This window comes from Mesoplodon bidens, assembly GCF_964165515.1.
Source record: "Mesoplodon bidens genome assembly, chromosome: 4".
NCBI classification, from domain to species: domain Eukaryota; kingdom Metazoa; phylum Chordata; class Mammalia; order Artiodactyla; family Ziphiidae; genus Mesoplodon; species Mesoplodon bidens.
The window spans coordinates 30,527,329-30,550,046 of record NC_138160.1 but is presented as its reverse complement, the minus strand read 5'-3'; the positions used below and the strand labels follow the sequence as shown (position 1 = coordinate 30,550,046).

General features: G+C 41.4%; 1 protein-coding gene across 3 annotated transcripts in view; it reads right to left on the bottom strand.

Moving 5' to 3' along the window:
• Positions 1–391: 391 nt before the first annotated feature.
• The window catches only part of SKP2 (S-phase kinase associated protein 2), a 32,491-nt gene continuing 10,164 nt past the window's right edge, over positions 392–22,718 (bottom strand). For 2 of the 3 annotated variants that reach the window (XM_081231970.1, XM_081231972.1), the window contains exons 3-10: positions 20,543–20,654; positions 18,218–18,361; positions 17,233–17,367; positions 15,654–15,752; positions 14,308–14,438; positions 8,354–8,405; positions 8,073–8,180; positions 392–2,313 (exon numbers count right to left, since the gene is read on the bottom strand). In XM_081231970.1, the coding sequence (XP_081088096.1) occupies positions 2,100–2,313; positions 8,073–8,180; positions 8,354–8,405; positions 14,308–14,438; positions 15,654–15,752; positions 17,233–17,367; positions 18,218–18,361; positions 20,543–20,654 (995 nt within the window). In that variant the 3' untranslated portion in view covers positions 392–2,099. The remainder of the gene's footprint in view (positions 2,314–8,072; positions 8,181–8,353; positions 8,406–14,307; positions 14,439–15,653; positions 15,753–17,232; positions 17,368–18,217; positions 18,362–20,542; positions 20,655–22,718) is intronic. The other variant, XM_081231971.1, reaches the window with a different exon arrangement.

The window sequence follows — 22,718 nt, the reverse complement described above, 5'->3', positions numbered from 1 at the left end:
GCTTTCTCTGGTTGCGGTGAGCGGGGGCTGCTCTTCGTTGCAGAGTGCAGCCTTCTCATCTCGGTGCCTTCTTTTGTTGCGGAGCATGAGCTCTAGGTGTGCGGGCTCGGTAGTTGTGGCTCGCGGGCTCTAGAGCGCAGGCTCAGTAGTTGTGGCGCACGGGCTTAGTTGCTCCGTGGCATGTGGGATCTTCCCAGACCAGGGCTTGAACCTGTGTACCCTGCATTGGCAGGCAGATTCTTAACCACTGCACCACCAGGGAAGCCCTAGGGCTTGTTTTAAAGTGCCTTATTCAGAGGGCTGAGACAAATCCCACACCATACCAAATGTTCATGTTAACCAGAGTACTTAAGAAAGAGAGAGAAAAAAGGAATACAACTTAGCTGAAGTATTCATTTTTATAAAAATGTGTTTTATTTTAAAACAAGTCTATAAAAGTAGAAATCCCATAAAAAAATACAGATTACTCTGACATGTTAGCAAAGTAGCTTACGGCTGGACTTGAGTTTGGAAGTACTGTATGTTTGAGGGCATCCGGAAGTCAGAGGCCAACCGGATCCTACCTCCAGCCCTTGTCACTAATCTGTAAACAATAATTTCAAGTAGTATTTAGCACTTTTTAACTACTATGGAATTGAAACCTAATCATTTCCTGTGTAACACTACTTTAAAATGTTCTTCCTTAGGTCTGAGCAGATAAGGGCACTTCATACCATTGTTTCTAACATTTGAAAAATCTGATTTAGAAAAAGCAATGTTAATAGAAATGATGAGTTTGGGCTTTTTGTTCCATTTTGAACATATGGGGAGGTCATCAATTTAAATAAGAAATTAGTGTTTTGTGTTTTTTAAAGTAAAGTAGAATTTAATCCTTTTGCTTCCATGTATCATTAAAAAAAAATCATTGATGCCATCAAAAGGTTCAACACCTGAGCCTTAACTTTTATGCAGGTGCCAGCTGTGCTAACTGCTCTGAAACTGCGTGGAACATACACGTGGTTCTGCTGTGTATTTCTGATTGAAACGAACATGCGGTTCTTCTTAGGGAACTCTAGGTCCAGTAACCTTATAAAATGAGTTGTTTCAATCATTGCGGGAGGCCATTTTAAACAGAAAAGGATAATTTAAAATACTTGATTCCAGAGTAATATAAAAATAACTTCAAGAACCTCAGTGATAAAGGAAAACAACAGGTAACCTCAGTTCAGCATTCCAACCATTTTAAGAATTAGAGACTGACTGGTTCCTACCACCTTTCTAAAACAAAGCAAGTCACTTTAAAAGCTAAAGAACCTATGTTAACATAATTTGATCATAAAGTCAGAAGTCCACAATTAAATTTCCTCAGCTAATTTAGAATGCTGGGAACACAGTACATAAAGGAGACTTCATTAATGTGCATTAGAGGATCCCCCAGGTTAACCTGTCATAGAAAATTGCCTCTTGAGCCTGTAAATTCTAACCAATTCTATACCTCTGGTTGGCCGGTTGTTTTTTTATTTAGGTTTTAAGGTGAATGCCCTGGGGCTATTTGTTTCCATATACCTAATTGCAAATCTAAAGGCAAAGTTGAAATGTGTATTTTTCTTTCTATCCTCAGCAGACTGCCGCAAATCTATGATTCTCATTCTGTTCAGCCTACAATACAAATAGCTTATTATTTTTTGCAACCTACATCTTATAAAGCAGTACTGAGAAATTAAATAGAAGAAAGTTCAGTTGCCATATAGGCTATAAAAATGATTTGCTGGTGGTGATTTATAAGCTTGATTCTAAGTAGATTTAATAAAAAGGGCACTTGGAAGAGGTGGCTCAAATTTTGCTCTTTAAGGTATCTTGACATTATAGACTCACCCTCCTAAAATTTCAAAAGGCATACAGCTTAGGCTCTTAAGGATATAGCAGTGATAAAAGCTTTCATAGTCATTTTTCAAAAGCAACACTTCATAGTTTTCTCTCTCCAACGGTTCTCTAATATACTTGTAGAATGAAGGCAAGAGAAAACCAAGAATAAAAATAGCTGAGCTCTCCACAAGTGGGCTTCCTGCCTACTTTCCCTGTTCAAAGAAAAGAGGAGACACCATCCTGCAATAGATACTTCATAGACAACTGGGCTTCTGCAGTGTCAGTCGGCATCTGATGCCCCATATCTCCTGGTTCTTTTTGTTGCCAGTGGTTGGCCTGGCGATGGTGGTGAAAGGGGAACAATTAATTTGTAGATGAGGAAGGGCTTCCTTTAATAGTTGAAGGGTACTGTCTGGCACGATTCCAAAGACTTGTAGTGTTTTTAGTGTGGGAATTTCTCCGAGTTCACTGGAAAGGAAGAGAGAGACTTTCAGAGCAGCAGTATCTATGGTAACTGTTCCCCTAGAGTAACATGACCCACTTTTTACAATTTGTATTATATTTTATAAAATGCAAACTGAAGACATAATTTGCGATCAGTGATTTGAGAAAATTGTAAAGGTGAATCAAACCACAAAGCACAGTCCATAGCTTGGGCAACACAGCGTAAGGAAACACACAAGTGCATTTTGTTGAATTTCTAATAACTGGAAAACTCCAAGGCTTATTTAAAGTCCAACCATATTTTCTTCCTTTCTCCATTCTTGGTTGAGACTGAAAAGTGTCACTGTGTTGTGAGGAGAAGCCAGCAAGCTAGTGGCGGTAAAAGTAAATGTTTTACTGTGGCATCAGACGGAGTCACCAAAGGCTACATGCAACTTAAGGATATGGACTTGACCTTTACTTGAACTAGGCTCGCCCTCTCTAAGGGAGATGTGAGCAGAACCAATAACTTATAAATAATGGTTAATACTCAACAAGTCCATTACATGTGATGAAACCTAACAGTGACTTCATGACGATATTTTAAGGTTATGTGTTGGGTGCAGATAGAGACAATAGACATCCTACTTCTCTACATAGTACCACTTTTTTTTTCTGTCACATGTATCACAGTCCTCTTCCTAGGTATTTCACATTAAGTGAAACACAACTCGGTCAAGAGTGAAATTCTGTTCCACAAAAAAGGGAGCCTGTTTTCCCAAAGTAAATACTCTTTGGTAATGATTCTTTTTTTTTTTTTTTAACCCAGGTCTGTGTGTTTAGAAATTCATCTCTCTGATCTGTATGTGCTCCAGGTTGGGACACACAGTACAAAGTCTCAGGAAAGGGAATATTTAGTTTGGAGTTTCAACAAAATCCCACTGCAGATCGATGAGCATATCCATCACCTAGAATTAGAAGCATCCTTTATATTTTCATATCGCCAACAATTACTTTAAAAAATAAACCTTGCTGATAGTAATTGTCACCTTGCCTCCAATCTTTCTTCCTGTCAGCTTAGTGTATACAGCAATGACCAAGGCATCTTCGTAAAGCCTAGCTCAGACTATGTCCTTCCCATGCTCAAAAATCTTTGATACCTCCCTCATGTTTACAGAACTCAAACCACTCTGTTGGCCTTGGGCCCTTCATTGCTAAACCTGCTCTCCCACTCTTCCCGCTCTAAGCTTATTTATTCTACATTCAAGAAAGTGTTTTAAACCCCATAGGTGTTTACATACATTAGCTGAAAACAAGAGGAAGGGTAATTTAGAAAATAAAAGTACTATCCAAGTAAAATAAATATGCTCGGTGTTCCTAAGGGGGCGGTAAGATCCAGAGGTCACAACAGACCGAAAAGAAAGTCAGCAAGAACAAACTGTTGTTGTTCGTAAAGTAAGCTAATCTCTGGAACAGAAACAGGAATGCACGGGGCTTCCCTGGCGGCACAGTGGTTAGGAATCCGCCTGCCAAGGCAGGGGATGCGGGTTCAAGCCCTGGTCCGGGAAGATCCCACATGCCGCGGAGCAACTAAGCCCGTGCACCACAACTACTGAGCCCGCAAGCCACAACTACTGAAGCCTGTGCACCTAGAGCCCGTGCTCTGCAACAAGAGAAGCCACCGCAATGAGAAGCCCATGCACTGCAACGAAGAGTAGCGCCCGCTTGCTCCAACTAGAGAAAACCCACGCGCAGCAATGAAGACCCAACACAGCCAAAAATAAAATAAATAAGCTTATTTAAAAAAAAAAGAAAAAAAAGAATCAGGAGTGTAAAGAAAGGTCAGTATACATAGGTGTTTATACTTATTATCACTGAAGATGATAGCAATCCTGTCCCAAACTTAAATCCCTCTTATGTGAAATCTGAGTACGAGAACTTTGTCATAGCCATGAGAATTTGGTTTCTGCGATCTCCAGATCAGCCAAATTGTAAGACATTCTGCAGTGGATAGTATTTAAAAGAAGAAACTATAGGTGGGAGTGAGGAGGGATGGCAGATGATAGAAGAGGAAATGTTCTTGCAACAGCACTTCAAAAGAGCTTGGTGAGGAAGGAAATTACACCAGACACTTTGACACTCAGGTGTTTACATGTGAGTAAGAAGTGAGCGGTGTAAGATGGGATGGTGGACGAATGATCATTCCCAAGTTGAAAAACCAGAAAGTCTCTAAAATTTTAAGGAGAACAAAAAACCAAAAAACAACAACAATCCTCTTGTATGTGTATCACCTACAACACAGCAGAACACATATGCAAGTATCTCTTTGAAACTACAAGGTAAGAGACTGAAAAGCCAACGAAGGGAGAGTAAATAGGTATGAATAGTTTAAGAGCCATAACTTCTGACTTAAGATGTATAAAATGACACTGATGTCTTAAAGTGTCTCTAGTTAGTAAACAAAAGGTATTTATAAACCCTTTCACAGGTTCACTGCTTACCTCATCTACATAATCCCATTTTCCTTATAAAATCTTAAATTCCTCAACTACAAATTCTCCTACAGGAGTTATTATTTAGTCTCTCCTAAGCTCAAATCACTTTACTATCTACAGCTTGGATTTCTTACTTGAATGAGAAATACAGAATAATTAGGACTTTTGGATATAAGGAAAACAGACCAATTAAGGAGTAAGGGAATAAATACAATGAGGGTATATCCTGCAGACAAAAACCCTACAGTTTCCCAAGTATTTTAAAGCATTATCATTACAGAAGAAACACACTCAAATTTTATTTTCCCACTTCTGAGATAAGAAATGAAAATTCTTTAGCACAAATGACTTTCTGGAAATTATTGTTGAGGATCCTAGAATTCTAACTATGCATTTCACAGACATCAGCCGCCAGAATGACTGAAATTGGAGGGCAAGACATTTTATCTGGAGAAACTTTTAAGGATAGGGTACTAGCAAACTCATCTTAATGGATTCACAAGGTAAACCAGTATACTATCCACGTAATGTCTTAAGAAACATACTCTTTTACCTTAAAGTTCAAGGACAGCATCTTTCTTCTGTCTGTTCTCACTCTATTCTGGTGGTCTGGCTTATCACTAAACACCTGATGCCCCTGTTTCCCTTATTTCGAGACAATATTTAGACAAATCAGTTACAACAATGCTGTGAGGGTTCACACCTAGGTCTGTGACTTCAGGCCCATGCTCTGAACCATCAATTCACACTGCTGCCGATATTACTATGCAAGCATTATCATCCCACTGGCTAAAAATATGTGAAGGCTCACAGCCTCCCCTTAGCCTCTGCTCAAGAGAAAGCATTTGGGTATTCTCTGCTTAGCTTCTTTCTCTCTGGAGAGAAAGAACAAAAGTAAGACATGTGGATAGATTCTCTTGAGAAAAGCAACCAAAAAAGAATGATCACTGCACTCCAGGGTGCTGCACAGACAATGAAGCTGAAGCCTAGATGGCAAGGACGGGAAAGAATGGCTGACAGAGAAACCTTTTTGGGTGGACACTGCAGGCTCCTAGGAGCTCTGGATGCTAGAAAATTCAAGTGGCAGGACATTTTTTTTTTTTTTTTGCGGTACACGGGCCTCTCACTGTTGTGGCCTCTCCCGTTGTGGAGCACAGGCTCCGGACGCGCAGGCTCAGCGGCCATGGCTCACGGGCCCAGCCGCTCCGAGGCATGTGGGATCTTCCCGGACCGGGGCACGAACCCGTGTCCCCTGCATCGGCAGGCGAACTCTCAACCACTGTGCCACCGGGGAAGCCCGGCAGGAGATATTAGTAAGAGTTCCATGCATATGAATTGAGACCCCAACATCTGAGAGCCCTGAAACTAAATACTAGCATTCCTTTTAGGCAGTGCTTTCCCAAATGAGATACCCACTCAGACCCTGAGCCCCAAGATTAATTACAGTGATTTATTAAAAAATGTAATTACCAGATTCCCTAATTCTACTAGTTAACTCTATGTAGCTGAAGTATCTGATTTATTCATTAATTCCTTTTTTTAAAAAAATTATTTTTTAAAAATTGAAGTATAGTTGATTTACAATGTTGTATTGGTGTAGAGCAAAGTGACTTAGTTATATATATGTATACATATATTCTTTTTCAGACTCTTTTCCATTATAGGTTATTACAAGATACTGAATATAGTTCCCTGTGCTATATTACAAGATACTGAATATAGGTCCTTGTTGTTTATCTATTTTATATATAGTGGTGTGTATCTGTTAATCCCAAACTCCTAATTTATCTCTCCCCCCTGCTGTCCTTTCCCCTCTGATAACCATAAATTTGTTTTCAATGTCTGTGAGTCTATTTCTGCTCTGTAGATAAGTTCACTTGTATCATTTTTTTAGATTCCACATATAAGTGATATCACATGATATTTTCCTTTTTCTGTCTCATTTACTTTACTTAGTATGATAATCTTTAGGTCTATCCATGTTGCTGCAAATGGCATTATTTCATTCATTTTTATGGCTGATTAATATTCCATTGTATGTATATGTGTGTGTATGTATATGTATATATATATATATATATATATCTCACATCTTCTTTATTCATTCATCTGTTGATGGACATTTAAGTTGCTTCCATGTCTTGGCTACTGTAAACAGTGCTGCTATATTCATTAATTCTTGAAACTAACTTACAAGATCCAAACCAGTAATTTGAGGACTACATAAATTCTGTGTTCAAATTCACTACCTTTCTTTGGTAGGAACCAGAAGCTTGATTACCTTCATATGGATAGTGAGTTTAAATGAGGTCAGCAGCCTAATTCAGGGCATACTGGTTGGAATGAGAAAGAAGGGCACCAGGCCAAATCCAAAGATACTGACTCCTTGAGGTTTTTAATAAAACTGCTATACATTTATATTTGAACCAGGGAAGAATTTTCCAGCCCTTTGAAATATAGGAAAACTTCTTAGAACTATAGAGATGATGTTATTTCCAGGATGACTTGGGTATAGTGCTTCTTAAAAGGAAGATGGACCCGATTCTGTTTTTGTTTGCACTACCTTGATTTTGTGGAAGTTGCTGAGCAAACTTAAAAAAAGGTACAAAATTAATCCCTGTAACAGCTACCAGCTTAGATACAGACTACTTTGCACGTGTCCAGGAGACCTGGAATGCAGACCCAGCTCAGCCAGTAACTCACTACTCAGCTTTGGGTAAGTTACTTTACTCTTCTGGATCTTAATCTCTCCCCTTTTCAAAGACAGCATCACTCTTACAATACTTACTACTTAAATTGTTTATTTTTTCCATTCCTTGACCAACCAGGACAGATGCCACTAGAAGATTACAGAATTTTTCCTCTAAGCTCAGATGAAGGCTTTTGGAGTCAACTCTAGTAGACTTGAAAAGTTTCGGAAACACACACAGGCACGCACGCACACACACGCACACACTGGGTCTGCCTACCCCGTCATATAATCTGAGCTTCCTGGGAGTAAAGGCTATCTTCTCCCACTTTTGTAAGTTCTCCACAAGTACTAGTACAGTATTCTAATATTTAAACTCGCTCACAGCTAAATAAACGTTTAGTAAACTACCTCAATCCACTCAACTTTACTAGACATTTTAAGCAAAAAATTTTGCCTTGGTTTTTCTATTTTGCTAGTCTTTCCTAACCAGTGTGTGGTACACTAATTTGATGTTTAAGTAAGTTTTAAACATCTGCTGTTAATAATGGATTTTACCACCAAGGGACATCTCTTTTGGTCCCTGCCCTCTGCTTGCTTTAGAAAACAGAAGTACTTACAGTAAAGTTTCAGGTATTATGTCATAGCACCGACTGAGTGATAGGTGTTGGAGGTAGTTGAGCTGGAAAAATTCCGGAAAGCAGTCACTTTTCAGCATGACACTATCGCTGTAACAGAAGGAAAAATTCAAAATCTAGCCATCAATCCCAGATGGAGAAGACAGGAATAGACTTATCGCTTAGTTCCTTCAATTCAACATATTAAGATCCTTTCTTCATTCAGTGAGCAGTCATGAATTTTCATTTTTTAAAAAATTTTTTTGTCTTAAATAAAAACATACCTTAAGTCTAGGTGGACAAGACTGGGACATCTTCCAACTAAGGTAGAGACATCTAGAAAAAAAATGATGGTCATTATCAAATGAGGAATCAGACAAGGATCCCTGCTGTCAATACTTCATTTCACATTGTGCTGGAAATTCAGAATGGTGCAATTAGAGTCACTCACTATTAGAGACAAAAACCAAAATTATCATCTTGGCACATAAGACTTTCTACCTGGAAAATCCAAGAGAATCATCTGAAAAAACTACTGGAAATACACAGTAAGAGAACTAACTGTAAAATGACTGGAAAACAAACTCCTTAGCTTATCTATGTGCCAGCAATAGCTGGCTGGAAATAGGGAAAAACAAGTACTATTCACAATAGCAAAAAGCAAAACCAAATAGCACAATATATAAACAAGCAACATATCATAAAGGTACCACTCAAAATCAGTGGGGGAGATCATGGATTATTAAAAAAGAATATGGCTACCACAACTGGAAAAAATTTACTTCTCCAGCTCAAATAAAATATCCAAATAAATTCCACATGTTAAAAACTTCCAAATGCAAAAATGAATAATTATTCGTTGCATCTTGGGATAGGTAAGGAGTTTCTAAACATAAATTAAAACATAAAGGGAACACTGATAATTTACTACATAAATTTTTTTTATTTTTATTTATTTATTTTGGTTGTGCTGGGTCTTCATTGAGGCACGTGGGCTCCTCTAGTTGCGGCATGCAGGCTCTACAGCACGCAGGCTCAGTAGTTGCAGTGCACGGGCTTAGTTGCAGCATGTGGGATCTTGGTTCCCTGACCAGGGATCGAACCTGGCCCCCTGCCTTGGAAGCACAGAGTCTTAACCACTGGACCACGAGGGAAGTCCCCTGCTACACACATTTTTAAAAACTCTACCATGTTAAAGCAAAACAGAACACAAGCAGAATTAAAGAGGTATCAGAAAACTGAGAATAAATGTTTCCAACAGAGTTAATGGTCTTATTATATAAAGAGTATTAAAAAAAAATGGGCAAAGAATATAAACAGATACTTTCCAAAATATAGACATAATAAAAATGGAGCAAGAAATGCAAAATAACATTATTGCTTTTCTGCCATCAAATGAAAAACAAATCCTATTATAATGCCCAGAATTGATGAACTATCATAAAGCAGGTCTCCCCATATACTAAAAGTGGGCATTTAATTTTATGCAGCCTTTCAGAAGACCTGATTTTTTTTTTTTTGAGTGAGCTGATCTTTTTAAAAAAAAGTGTTCAGGGTATTACACATTTAGCTCTTCAGCTCAGTAATTCCACTTTTAGAAAAATAATTAGAGATATGCATTAAGATATTCATTGTAGTGACAGTTACAAAAGCCCCTCCCCTGATTACTTTAATAGGTTAACCTTCATCCAATCTATGGAACACAATGCTAATAGCAGCTATTAAAAAGCTTTTTAATAACATTTTGTGACATGAAAAAATACTCAGGATATGTTGTATAGTGAAAACAAAACAAATAATATAAAGTGCATTATAATCTCAATTTAGTTAAAACACACAAACTCATATTTACACACAAACACACACAGAAAGAAAGGGGGTTGGGGGTTGGAAGCCTAGAAGAAAATAATCCAAATGTTAACTACAGTCACCAATGATGGTAGGATCAGAGATAACTTTTCAGAATTTGGAAGAAAGTCACATGCCGTACTGCGTAATCAGAAAATGAATCAGTGTTATTTACTTTGAAAAACAGACAAATTTTATTAATGTTTGAGGGTTTTTTTTTTTCCCCCTTCTCACAGCTACATCTTCAGTCCCCTCCCCTCCCCTGAATCCTAGACTTGCATTTTCAACACGCCCACTGGGCTATGTGATAAGCATCTCAAATTTATGCCTAAAACCAAACGCTTGATTTCTCCTCTCAATCCGCTCCTTCCCTAAAGTCTTCCCCATCTTAGTAAGTGGGAACTTCACCAATCCAGTTGCTGTAGCCAAAACCCTGGGAGTCGTACTTGACTGCTTCCTCATATCCCACATCCAATCTGTTACCACATCCCGTTGGGTCAGCTTTCAAACTGTGTCCGAAATCGGATCACTTCTTACTTCCTCAAATGTTACCACCCTAGTCTCCAGCAGCCTTTTCCCAGCACAGCACCAGAAGGAGACTTCAAAGGTGAGTCAGATCATTTCACTCCTGCTCAAAACACTCCAATGGCTTCCCATCTTGCTCAGGAAAAGAAATGGAAACAGCGCTTTTGCCTTGGCTTAGAGAGCACCCCCCAGCTATCTCAGCTCCTACCACTGTCCTCCTTGCATCCCTCCCCCTTCACTGGCTCCCATACCGAGAGGAAAAAACCTGACACATTAATAAAGTTTGTCTATTTACAAAAAATAAATAACATTTATTGATTCATTTTCTGATTACAAAGGAGCATGTGTGACTTTCCTCCAAAGGCACTTGCCGGTCCTTAGTGCTAGAATGTTCTTTCCTTACATATCTACACGGCTCACTCCTTCACTCCTTCAGGTCTGTGCTCCAGTGTCACTTCCTCAGGGAGGCCTTCTCTTTGACCATTCCACCTGAAAAGAGCCCCCACCCGCCACACTCCACCTGAGCACTCTGCTTTCAGTTGTTCCTCCTTGCATTTTCACCTCCTTTGATCACATTTAATTCCTTGTTGGTTGTCTGGCTTCCCCACCAGAATGGAAGCTTCACAAGGATGACTGTCTCTGTTCTGTTCAAGGCCACGCCTCCCAAGTCTCAACAGGGCTTTATGCATTATAGGGGCTCAATAAATTGGAATAAATTTGTCTCATTAGTCACTAAAAAATGAAGAAGTGCACAGCACAATTTGAAGGGACCCATCATCTCGCCAGCCAGCCAGCCAGCCACCCACAAAATCCACAACCAGATACAATCTTATTTTGCCACCACCTGGGAAAGAACGAAACCTTGGGGGATAAAACTGGTCAGTCTCTGTCTCCAGCCCTTGTTGAAGCCGTGGTCTTCCCTGGGTGGGAAGAGTTAGTAAACAGCAGTCCCTGCCAAGACTCCTCTTCACTGTCTCCTTCATTTCGCTTGAGTTAGAGGGGATCTTAGAAACCACCTAATCTAACCTGTCATTTTAAAAGAGACAATTTTAGCTAGAGAAGTCCAAGTAAATCCAAGACCAAATAGGTCCTCCAAACCTCATTCAGTGCTCATCTGGGTAGAGAATGAAAACATCAACAGGCAACCGTTACTGATCTCTCATTATGTGCCAAGAACAATTCAACATCCTGTACACGTATTAACCCATTTATTCCTTACTCTAAGAGGTGGGTTCTGTTATCTCCATTTTATTGATGAGGAAATGGAGGAACAGAAAGGTTAAGCGACTTGCTCAAGGCTCCCCAGTAAATGGCAGAGTGGGTACTTGACCCCAGGAGGTCTGGCACCGGTCTTGGAGCTAAAATACAAAATCTGTATGACCATCTAAACAATGAAATAGTGTGTGCCACTGCTAAAGACATCCATTTAAAAATCTTTGACTCCCATTGTATAATTAAGGAAACTAACACCTCAACTTCTACTCTGCGTCTTTGTCCTTGCCCTGAATGTGTCTATCAAGCAGGATTTTACTACCTATGATTCCTGCCAAAACTCAGTAAAAAGGCGTTTGTTCTTTTTCGGAGGAACAAAGAAAAGGGTTTTAAGCCAAACTTGGACACAATTTACAGCAGTCTGCCTACAGCAGAGGTTCTCGACCTTGCACCCAGAACCTTGGTTCATTACAGAAAAACTCTCAATAAAGAAGTGGGAAATTCAGATATCGGCAGAAATGTACATAGGGCACTGTCTTCTCTTGGGGATGAAGAGGGAAGAACCAGGGGTGGGATTCACTGTGAAGAGGATGCTCACTGGTGGGAGTTTAAAATCCTTGGAAGGCAACTTGGCAAGAACTATCCAAAACTTGAGAACGGAACCTAATCCCTGAGCTGGCAATTCCACTTAGAAATGCGCTCAAAGGTTCACTTCTGTCCGTACCAAAGTTGTTTATAAAAGGGAAAAACTGGGCTTCCCTGGTGGCGCAGTGGTTGAGAGTCCGCCTGCCGATCCAGGGGACACGGGTTCGTGCCCCGGTCCGGGAAGATCCCACATGCCGCGGAGCGGCTGGGCCCGTGAGCCATGGCCGCTGAGCCTGCGTGTCTGGAGCCTGTGCTCCGCAACGGGAGAGGCCACAACAGTGAGAGGGGCCCGCGTACCGTAAAAAATGAAAAAAAAAAAAAAAAGGGAAAAACTGCAAAGATTCTAAACATTCATTACAACAAGATCAACTGAATAAGTTATGAATGAATCAACACAAATATATTTGATGGAATATCACAAGCCACTGAAAATGACATTTGTGTAGCTACTAAAATAGGGTTACCTGAAACAAAAACGTGTTACAAAGAATTCCATACACCATGTCCCATTAAAAAAAACACTTTTTAACAGGAAAAAAGACTGGCAAAATGTTAGCGGGATTACTGATTTGTTTTTGTGTTTTTACATGTTTTGGGTATATTTGAGAATGACTATATAATACTATAACCAGACTTAAAATTGTGTTTAAAGGGAAAAAATGTAGAACAGAACATTTTTCTGTTAGACACATTCTGCAAATGTTTGGTTCAAATCTTTTTAAGTATATTAAAAACTATAATAAATAAAAACACTTATACTCAGATGAGCTGACACCACCATCAAGACACGAGGGTAGGGCTGAGGTATGTGGCTGGCTTAACTAGGCTTTGTGCAGCCCACAGCCCGAGATCACGAAGGGAACTGTTAAAATGCTAAGTGAAATAAGTCAGACAGAGAAAGATAACTACTGTATGCTATCACTTATATGAGGAATCTAAAAAATACAACAAACTAGTGAATATAACAAAAAAGAGGCAGACTCACAGATATAGGGAACAAACTAGTGGTGGCCAGTGGGGAGCAGAAGGGGTGAGGGGCAGTACAGGGGTCGGGGATGAAGAGGTACAAACTGTTAGGTATAAAATAAGCTACAAGGATATACTGTACAACAGGGGAATATAGCCAATACTTTTTAATAACTATAAAAGTAGTATAACCTTTAAAAGTTGTGAATCACTCTATTGTACACCTGTAACTTATATAATATTATATATCAATTACACTTTAATAAAAAAAAACCTTGCGATTTGCAAAAATTTATCTTTGCAAATTAAGATTCTGTCAATATCAGACAAACAAGACAAAGCATAACTGAACGTTGAGGCTTATAAAGACTTTGTCACACATTACCCCGATTTCAAATGTCTGTATTCATCTAAAAAACCTCATTGTCTTCTTAGACTGAATTGAGAGGAGTTAGTTATAAATATGAAAGAGGGTTTAATAAATAGGGTGTTTCAACCTTGGCGCTACTGACATTTAGGACCAGATTCTTTTTGGTGTGTTATTCTGCTGTCCTGTGTGCTGTTCACCAGCATTCCTGGCTTCTACCCACTAGACGCCAGTAACACCCCTGCAGCCGTGAGAATCAAAAATGTCTCCAGACTTCGCCAAATGTCCCCTTGCAGGCAAAATTATCCCCAGTTGAGAACCACAGCTTAATACTGATCAAACGCTGCACCGATCGATTTTTATGTTGGGGTTTTACCTAACAATTTAGCTAATGAAAAGAACTTCTTCTGCTTAAACATAAATTGCTTTAAAGGATAAAGGTTTCCACTTTCAGATTCTGGATTCCAACCCTGCTACCCACTAGCTGTTGGCATTTCCTGACCCTTCTGATCAGCCAGCTGCTACCTCATCTGAAAAATAGGAACAGGAACACATGCGCTGGATTAAATAAGACAACTTATGGAGGACCACGCCTAGGAGATGCTCAAGAAATCAAACCTGCTGTTATTGTCGTGGCTGCTGTGGTTAAGGGGCCGGCAGCCCGCCAGGTCTTACCCGATCTCTGCAGATTCTTTCGGTACCCGCTGAGATTCAGCTGGGTGACAGTCTCTGACACGTGTGCGACAGCCACCTGCACATGCTTTTCAGTGAATTCATAGCACCAGGAGAGGTTCAGTTCATCCAATCTGCACACAAGAGGGGTGATAAGGAAAGCATGAAACCGTTACCCAGAATGAATTCTCGACGTAGCACCGCCTAATGCTGCAAACCAAGAATATACAAAGCCGTCGATTCCTTACCATTTTCTGCACAGAACCTCTGCTCCTCTAAGCAGCTACATTCGCTCACCTGAAACTGCTTTCTCCCGTCCTGTTCCAGTGTGTTCCAGAAACTTGCCAGGGGATGTGAGCCTAGGGCTTAGTGAATGCTGCCCCCTTCTGGAAGAGGAGGGAAGTGCTCTCCTCTCCTGCTCAAACCTCATTGAAGGACTAGATGGAAAAATTCTAGTCTCTATGCTTTCTTTCTCAATCACCCGGGTTGTTAGCAAACAACTACACAGTATGAACAAGCGCCTGAGATGCTTTAAAAAACTGTTGGATTGTACCGGGGATTCCTAATAAAGAGATGCCGACATTACAAAAATCCACTTTACCTTATTGGGACTCTGCTAACTGAGCAAATGAGGGCTTCAGAGAAAGAGTCCAACCATTAAACTATACATCCCAATCCTGGCACTGCTGAGAAAATGTAGGGCTCCCATTTTATCTCATTGATAACATTCTTATCCAAAGGCAATCTACTTTCAACAGATCATTAAGTAGAAATAAGTACAATGCTCTTAGCACAGACACCAAAGGGTATTAAAAAGGACACAGACACAGACACACACACAGTACTGGGTATTCTGTGAACCATGTCCCCCCTCACTTATTAATTTCTATAACTCTGTAACCTTATTTATATACTGACATTACTACATAATATAAAAGATGTTTTTAATGGAATCACCCAAATTCATGGTGTATTTTGCAATAACAAATTTAATCCAAACTGTTAAGTTAGGTCTACGGATATTATAGGGAAAAACGCCTGACCGTACAATCAGGTATAAACAGATACCGTTTGTACATATTGTTGATAAACACACTACTACATTTTCTGTATTTTAATAGTCACAGAAAAAAAAGGGATCACTACACAAGTATCCTTTGGAAACTTAATCGATTTGGCTTCTGAGTTTGGATGGAAAGTTTGGAGGGCAAAAGGCATTGCATTATCCAAATCAAGAGCTTGGAGAGTTAGGTATAGCTTAAAAATTTTCCTTGATTCTATTCTGATGTAAAAGATAACTGTATATTTGAAACAACAGTTCTATAATCAAAATCTAAAATCTCTCCTACCTGCAACAGCTGCTCAGTAAAGTCTTCAGGGCAGATTCAGAGAATCCAGAACACCCAGAAAGGTTTAATCGCACTAAATTTGTGTTCTGAGAAAGATTACTGGAGAAAGAAGACAAAGTCATAAGAACACCAACAAGACACTCTTACTCAATCAACAAGCATGAGGCCAAGTGAGACAGTTAAGAGCACACAGGCCTCTGAGTCAGAAGTGAGTTTAAATTCACATCTTACTATCTGGATGACACCAAGCAGGACGTTTTGCCTTAGTTTATCATCTGTGAAATGGCAACATCAGTACGTTTTCGGTAGGGTTGTTAAAATTAAATGATATAATGTAATAAAGGCCTTAACAGTGCCTGGCACAGAGAGTAAGTCCACAAGAAACACGGATCAATGTACTTAAAAAAAAAAACAGCCACCCAGCAATGAAATAAATATTTTTCCATTTCACCCACAATTGGTAAACTTCTACTTATAAAGTCACTAGGTTCTTTCAATCTTGCCCTCTTCTCTACATTCCCAAATGCCTCATGTTAGTGAAATAGTGATTAAGAGTGAGAGTTCTGGAATCATACTATATTGTCAGGTTCAAATCTTGGTTCTGCCACCTATTAACTGTGTGACCTTGGACAAGTTATTCAGCCTCTCTGATCCTCAGTTTCCACATCTGTAAAAAGGGAACAATAAGAACATATTTCATGGGGTTGCTGTGAGGATTAATACCTCTAATTCTAATTCTTTAGAATACCTCTAAAGAATCTAGTATCTGGCACATGGTACGTGCTCAATAAATGATAGCTGCTATTATTATCATTATTCTATTTTTTCCCATCAGGCGTCATCATTTCTTACCTGAATGAATACAACAGTATCTTAACTAATCTAGTTTCTTTTATGTCTGACTGACCCTCTGAGATGCTCAGTGAGTTAATTTTCTAAAATTCAACTCTGACATGTTCCTTCCATCCTCAGAACCACTCTCCTCTCTTCACCACGCTTCCCTCTTTACAGCGCACAACAGAATCCGGACTTCTTCCAGCGTGGCAGGGGCCCACTCCACTATGAGCTGGTCCCTGACCACCCTTACCTGTCACCTCCCTGAGCCCCATGCTCCAGCAATTCCCGACCACTTCAGAGTTTAGACCCAACCAGACTGCTTCCTTCCCCATACCATGGGAAGAACTCCTACCTACATATTTTCAATACTCAGCTTAAGAGTCACTTCCTCTGAGAAGGCTGCCTTCTCGAAATTTAATTAGGTCTCTGTGTGTTGCCACATATTCGCCAACGCACCTAACAAACACACAGCACCGTAATTACTTGTTTCTCCCATGAATGAGGGAGGGACCATGCCTTGATTCATCCCTGTATGTCTAGAACCTAGCACGAGCCCTGGCAATATAGTTAGCATGCAAACGTTGGTTGCCTAGGTGAGTCCTGGAAAGTTTTGCAGAAGCTGGAACACTGCACTGGATATCTTCTGAGTCCATCTGGATATGGACAGGACACCCCAGGTACACTCAGGAAACAAAATTAACAAAACAACTGTCTTTGTGACACACTCTTGGCTGCCACTCACTTGACAATGGGATCCGAAAGCCGTAGGCCTTCTAGGCTGAGATTCTGCAACTTGGAGCAGTGAGACAGAAGGCCGTGGAGGGTAGACACATCGATCACCGAGTTCGACAGGTCCATGTGCTGTACACGAAAAGGGCTGAACACAGAAGGAATAGAAAGGGGTTCCACAAGGTGGCTCACACCAGCAAATCCAGATCACACCCGACCCCTTTTCCTCCCCACCTGGGCAGTCCATCACAGACAAGACCCTAAATACGCATTTCAAATATTAGCTATAGTTTTGGTCATAAAATAAGCTGCTACTAGCTAATTCCCACCCTCCTTTGTTTTAAAATTCAAGAGCTTTTTGCCAAGTCCAGATGTTGTGCCAATACAGTCCCACGTAGAAAATTAATTAATGGGCACGGTGAGAAGGAGCTGGATGTGGATGACAAAAAGGTTATGCCGGGCTTCCCTGGTGGCGCAGTGGTTGAGAGTCCGCCTGCCGATGCAGGGGACGCGGGTTCGTGCCCCGGTCCGGGAAGATCCCACATGCCGTGGAGCGGCTGGGCCCGTGAGCCATGGCCGCTGAGCCTGCGCGTCCGGTGCCTGTGCTCCACAACGGGAGAGGCCACAACAGTGAGAGGCCCACGTACCGTAAAAAAAAAAAAAAAAAAGGGCAGTGGGGAAATAGCTAGGCTGCCTTGCATCTGCTGGTGAGGGTTCTGCTTGGCTCCTGACTCATGGGACTCTGGACACCCATCAGCTGAGGACCCCAAGTGCATCTAAGACCCTGGGAAGAGCCCAAGAGCAACCCTGAGTTAAAATGGGAATGATGGCACTGAAACCTGTGCCACGTTTCAACACAAAGGCTACACGGCAAGATATGCAACTAACTCTCCATTATGCACAGATGACCTGTCATAGGGCATACAGCTGAATACAGGAAAAAAGACATTTTGATCTGTTTTCCATCCCAAGATTTTCCAGGGATTTTCCTTTCTTACCTGAAACGTTCAACAAACGGTTGGTCCATAAACGATCGTGGGCAGCGGAAGGCAACCACCCCTCGAGACAGCAGCCGACCAACCACATCTGGGTGGAGGTTTCTGCCCGTGAGGTCTAAGGTCTGCCAGAGAGACTCGTCAAACCTGGAAAAGAGGAGGTGCTGTGTTTGGTAAGCCGGGGCACTGGTTACTGGAGGCCCTCGACACCGTTACTAACGTGAGGACACGGCCACTAAATCGCCTTGAAGCAAATTCCGAAGGCATCTTTGTTTTTGACTATACAATTACCTATGATATTTTTAAGGCATTATTGAATAGCTCTTGGCCCTATCACGGATAAGCTTTTATTTTCCTCTTTATATGGATTTCTAATTTAGCTGGTTCAATGCTATCAGGTGCAATGAAATGATCTAGAACCAGAGAATACAATTGCAGGATTCAAATCAATTCGATAACTTTAAAAATGATTGTGCAAATCACTCAACTGATTATCGAATGAGTAGATAGGTTCAAAATGGCCCAAATGATCCCACTTGCCGTTTTTGTGAAGCATGAACAGGCTACCTCTATTACCCTAACAAACGTGTAAATGTACCTAAAAGAAGGAAAGTTTTTACGACTTTATTATGAGACATAGTTATCAGATATCTATTAGGAAAAAGTCATAGTTCAGCTCTGTTTTACAATATCTTAAAAGCTTAAAAAAATATATATATATGCACAAAAATATAGGTATATACATATGAACTAATGGGAAGGAAAAAGGTAAAAATATTATTTAGATTTTAGATAGTGTTTCTGAAGCAAAAATGAGGTGCCAAAATGTACGAAGCAACACGATAAAGCTTTAATACCCAGAGATAAATTCAATTTAACAAAAAATAAAACATGAGATCAAGCCCATGAGGAGACATTTTAAATATCTACAAGAATTTTACTTTTTAATACTGCTTGCAGACCACTGGCTAGAGCTTCGAAATAATTCTACACAAACTGTCAACATGTTATTCAACCTCTCTTATTAAGAAGGCAGGACTGCAGTGCCTGGCACATAACAAGTGCCTAATAAATGTCAGTTATAACTTTTATGACAGTTGAAATGAAGATTAATAGACTCTGCATGGAGAGGACAGCTGGCGGAAAAAAGAAAATCAAGATGGGGTCACTTGGGCGAGGATAAGTGAAAGTCAACCACCATTTACCTGCTCCAGTATTCCAGGTGTGCAGACCTCTCTGTGGCTCTTCTAAGCAGATACAGTCAGCCCTCCCTATCCACGGGTTCCGCATTCGCGGATTCAAGCAACCACACATCCCCGGATACAGAGACAGACTGTCCTACGCCATTTTATATAAGGGACTTGAGCATCCGTGGATTTTGGTATCCACAGGAGGTCCTGGAACCAATACCCAGTGGATACCAAGGGACGACTGTAGCCCACTGCTGTAAATACCTAGAGGGTCTTATTTCCAGCACACCCGTGAATGGAAGGGTAGGGGCTCCTGCTCTCTCACAACGAGAGTCCTAGATGTATGGAGGGAGAAGAGAGACAGATGGCCTTTAGGCACAAAGCAAAGCATGCACAGAGGTTAATGGGTAGGAGAAAAGGTGAAGATGGAAAGGCAGTCATCTCCCCTCCCCCCCGCACCCCCGTTTCTGGCCCCTTACTGCCCGTCCCAGCTCACCAAGACTCCCCCTGTGCAGCTCACCGTCCACACTTGAAAAGTGCTGCCCCTGAACCAACAAAAACCCCAACAACTGTCGGCTGCCACGCGCTGAACGTTTCTACGAGCTGAGCACTGCCCTGGCATCTCTATACCGCATCCTCACAGCGGCGCTGTCCTGAAGGTACCGTCACCCCCATTTAATATATGGCGGGCGGGACTGAAGCTCAGAAGTGTCAAGAACCTCGCTCAGGTGCCCCAAAGCCTAAGCGGCAGAGGCTGGCTTCCCACTCAGGTCGAATGCCAGAGCCTCGAGTTCTCTCTCACTGCACTCACGGCCCAGCCCAGCCGGTGGGTGGGCAGCAGCTATGCCTTCGCGCACGCCCATCACTCCCCTCACTCTCGGTACGTTGCCCGATAAACACGGGCTACACCGAATACAGGGAAAGGAGGTTTTCAGAAATGGGGGAAGTCATTTCCGGTAGCTCCCTCCCTTCACTCTGAAATAAGACACTGATTATTAATAAAAGGGAAAAGATACCTAGTTTGCTTTGTGCTGCTATATTTTTCTTGGTTTTCAGTTTCACCAGGCCCAAATGAATAAATAAATAACCCTTCTTTTCTCCTCCTCCACCTATAGCAGAAGGGGTGAAAAATACTTACGCTAGATGATACCATCTCTTACAAACACTGGAGACTTTCAGAAGTTCAGGGAGGCACAGACAGGAGAAGATTCCTAAGAGCAGCTCGTCTGGAAGGGAGTCCCATGAAACACCTTTGAGGGGAAAAAAAGAAAAAAAAAGTGTCTTCCCATCACCATTCTCTTGCCCTATCAAGTCTACTGAGCCTTTTCATGCACTTAAAGCATATACAACACGTAGCTTAAACAGGGGAATTTAATGCTAAATGAATTCCTCATCCTCACAAATGTTTTTCTGTTCACCCACTGTCTATGTACCCTGAAGTGGGTACCATACTTTCTCAGCAAAGGAGAAAAGAGAATCTCAAGAATACTTTTCATAACATTCTTCTCTTCAGTGCCCACCAGCCAGTCTTAGGCAAGAGCGATACTAACAGTGGTTCACAGCAAGCCCCACGCCGCTCAGATCTCAGACAGCAATGTCTAAGACATCACGATGCTTTTGGTTGCTAAGGAACCTCACTTGTCTCTGAAGTGGATTCAGTGATGGATTTATCAAGTAGTGACCTTATTTAAAAGGCAAACGAACCTTCCTCCCTCTTCTTTCAGGTTTACAGAAAGCTCTCAGAAGTCAATTTACCTAAAAGTGCAATATCAAAAGGGTGTTCTCATCTATTAATTCAACAAATATGTACTGAGCACTTAACTCGGACGCCAGGGATCGTTTCAGGTGTTGGGGCGAAAGCAGAAAACAAGACAGAAAGAATACTTTTTCATGGAACTTACATTCCGGTGGGAGGAAACGATCACATGATATTAGATGATACTCTAAAAATTGTTCAATATGTTAAAAAGTACATGATATGTTAAAATTGATTAGTGCTGTGCAGAAAACTTACGTGGGGTAAAGGACAGGATGGGGAGTACGGGGGCCAGTGCTCAAAGTCTGAGCACAGCGGCCAGGGAAGACCTTACCGAGCCGGTGATCCCTGAGCAAAGGCTGAACAGAGAGGGGGCCAGCCTTGTGAGTCTCTGGGGTGTGTTCGAGGTGCAGGAACAGCATGTCTGTTTTAAGGAACAGCAAGGAGGCCAGTGTAGAACAGAGTGAGCAAGTTGCGGGAATGATGGAAGAGGTCAGAGGGGTGGGGGGGGGCCGGGTCAGGCAGGGCTGGAGGAGCCTCAGCTTTGACTCTGAAGGGGGTTCTGAGCACAGGAATGACAGCATCTCACGGAGGTTTTAAACGGATCACTCTGGCTGCTGTGTGCAGAATAAACTGGAGGGAGAAAAAGGTGGATGCAGGAAAACCAGTTTTCTTAGCCTTATAAAAGCAAACTCTAAACAGCTATTCAACAAGTATTAAACTCTCACATAGGAATGTACAGAATAACCCACAAGATCGGGTTAACATGACAATGGCCTAGAAGGAAATAAGAATGCACCAAAGAAATACTGAGTGATTTAGATTAGATTTAGAGTGGTGAGATGAGTTCAATAACTTGCCTTCTCAGTCTCTACCTCCAATCCATCTGCTCTACCAATTCTAGCGCTATCCTCTCCTCTCTGTGATGATTAATTTTAGTATCAACTTGACTGGGTCAGGGGGTGCCCAGATATTTTGGTTAAACACTATCCTGGGCGTCTCTGTGAGGGTGTTTCAGGATGAGATGAACATTTGATCAATGGACTGAGAGAAGCAGATTGCCTTCCCCAGTTGTGGGCTTGCCTCATCCAATCCAAGGTCAGGTTAGACCAAAAGGCTGATGAACGGAGAACTGTCTCTCTCTCCTGTCTTTGAGCTGGGACCTGGGTCTCCTCCTGCCTTCAGACCTGGATTGAAACTTGTACCATCTGCTCTGCGGGGTCTCAGGTCTTTGGGACTGAAGATCTTGGGACTTTTCAGCTTCCAGGACTGCGCAAGCCAATCCCTTATTAATAAATCTCCCTATATCTCCTATTTGTTCAGTGTCACTGGAGAAACCTAACACTCCCACCTCCCCATTTAAAAGGTGTCAGTATTCACTGAACACGGACATTACACCAGGCTCTGTGGAGAACACGATGGAGAGCTGGAGACAGCATGGAGGAGAGTGATAAACATGGCAGTCCGACTCTTTTCTCCTATTCCTGGGCAATCTTTTGAAAACGTCCATGCCCGTCCCTCAATGAGACCCTTCAAGTGGTGTCCCTTGAATATTCAG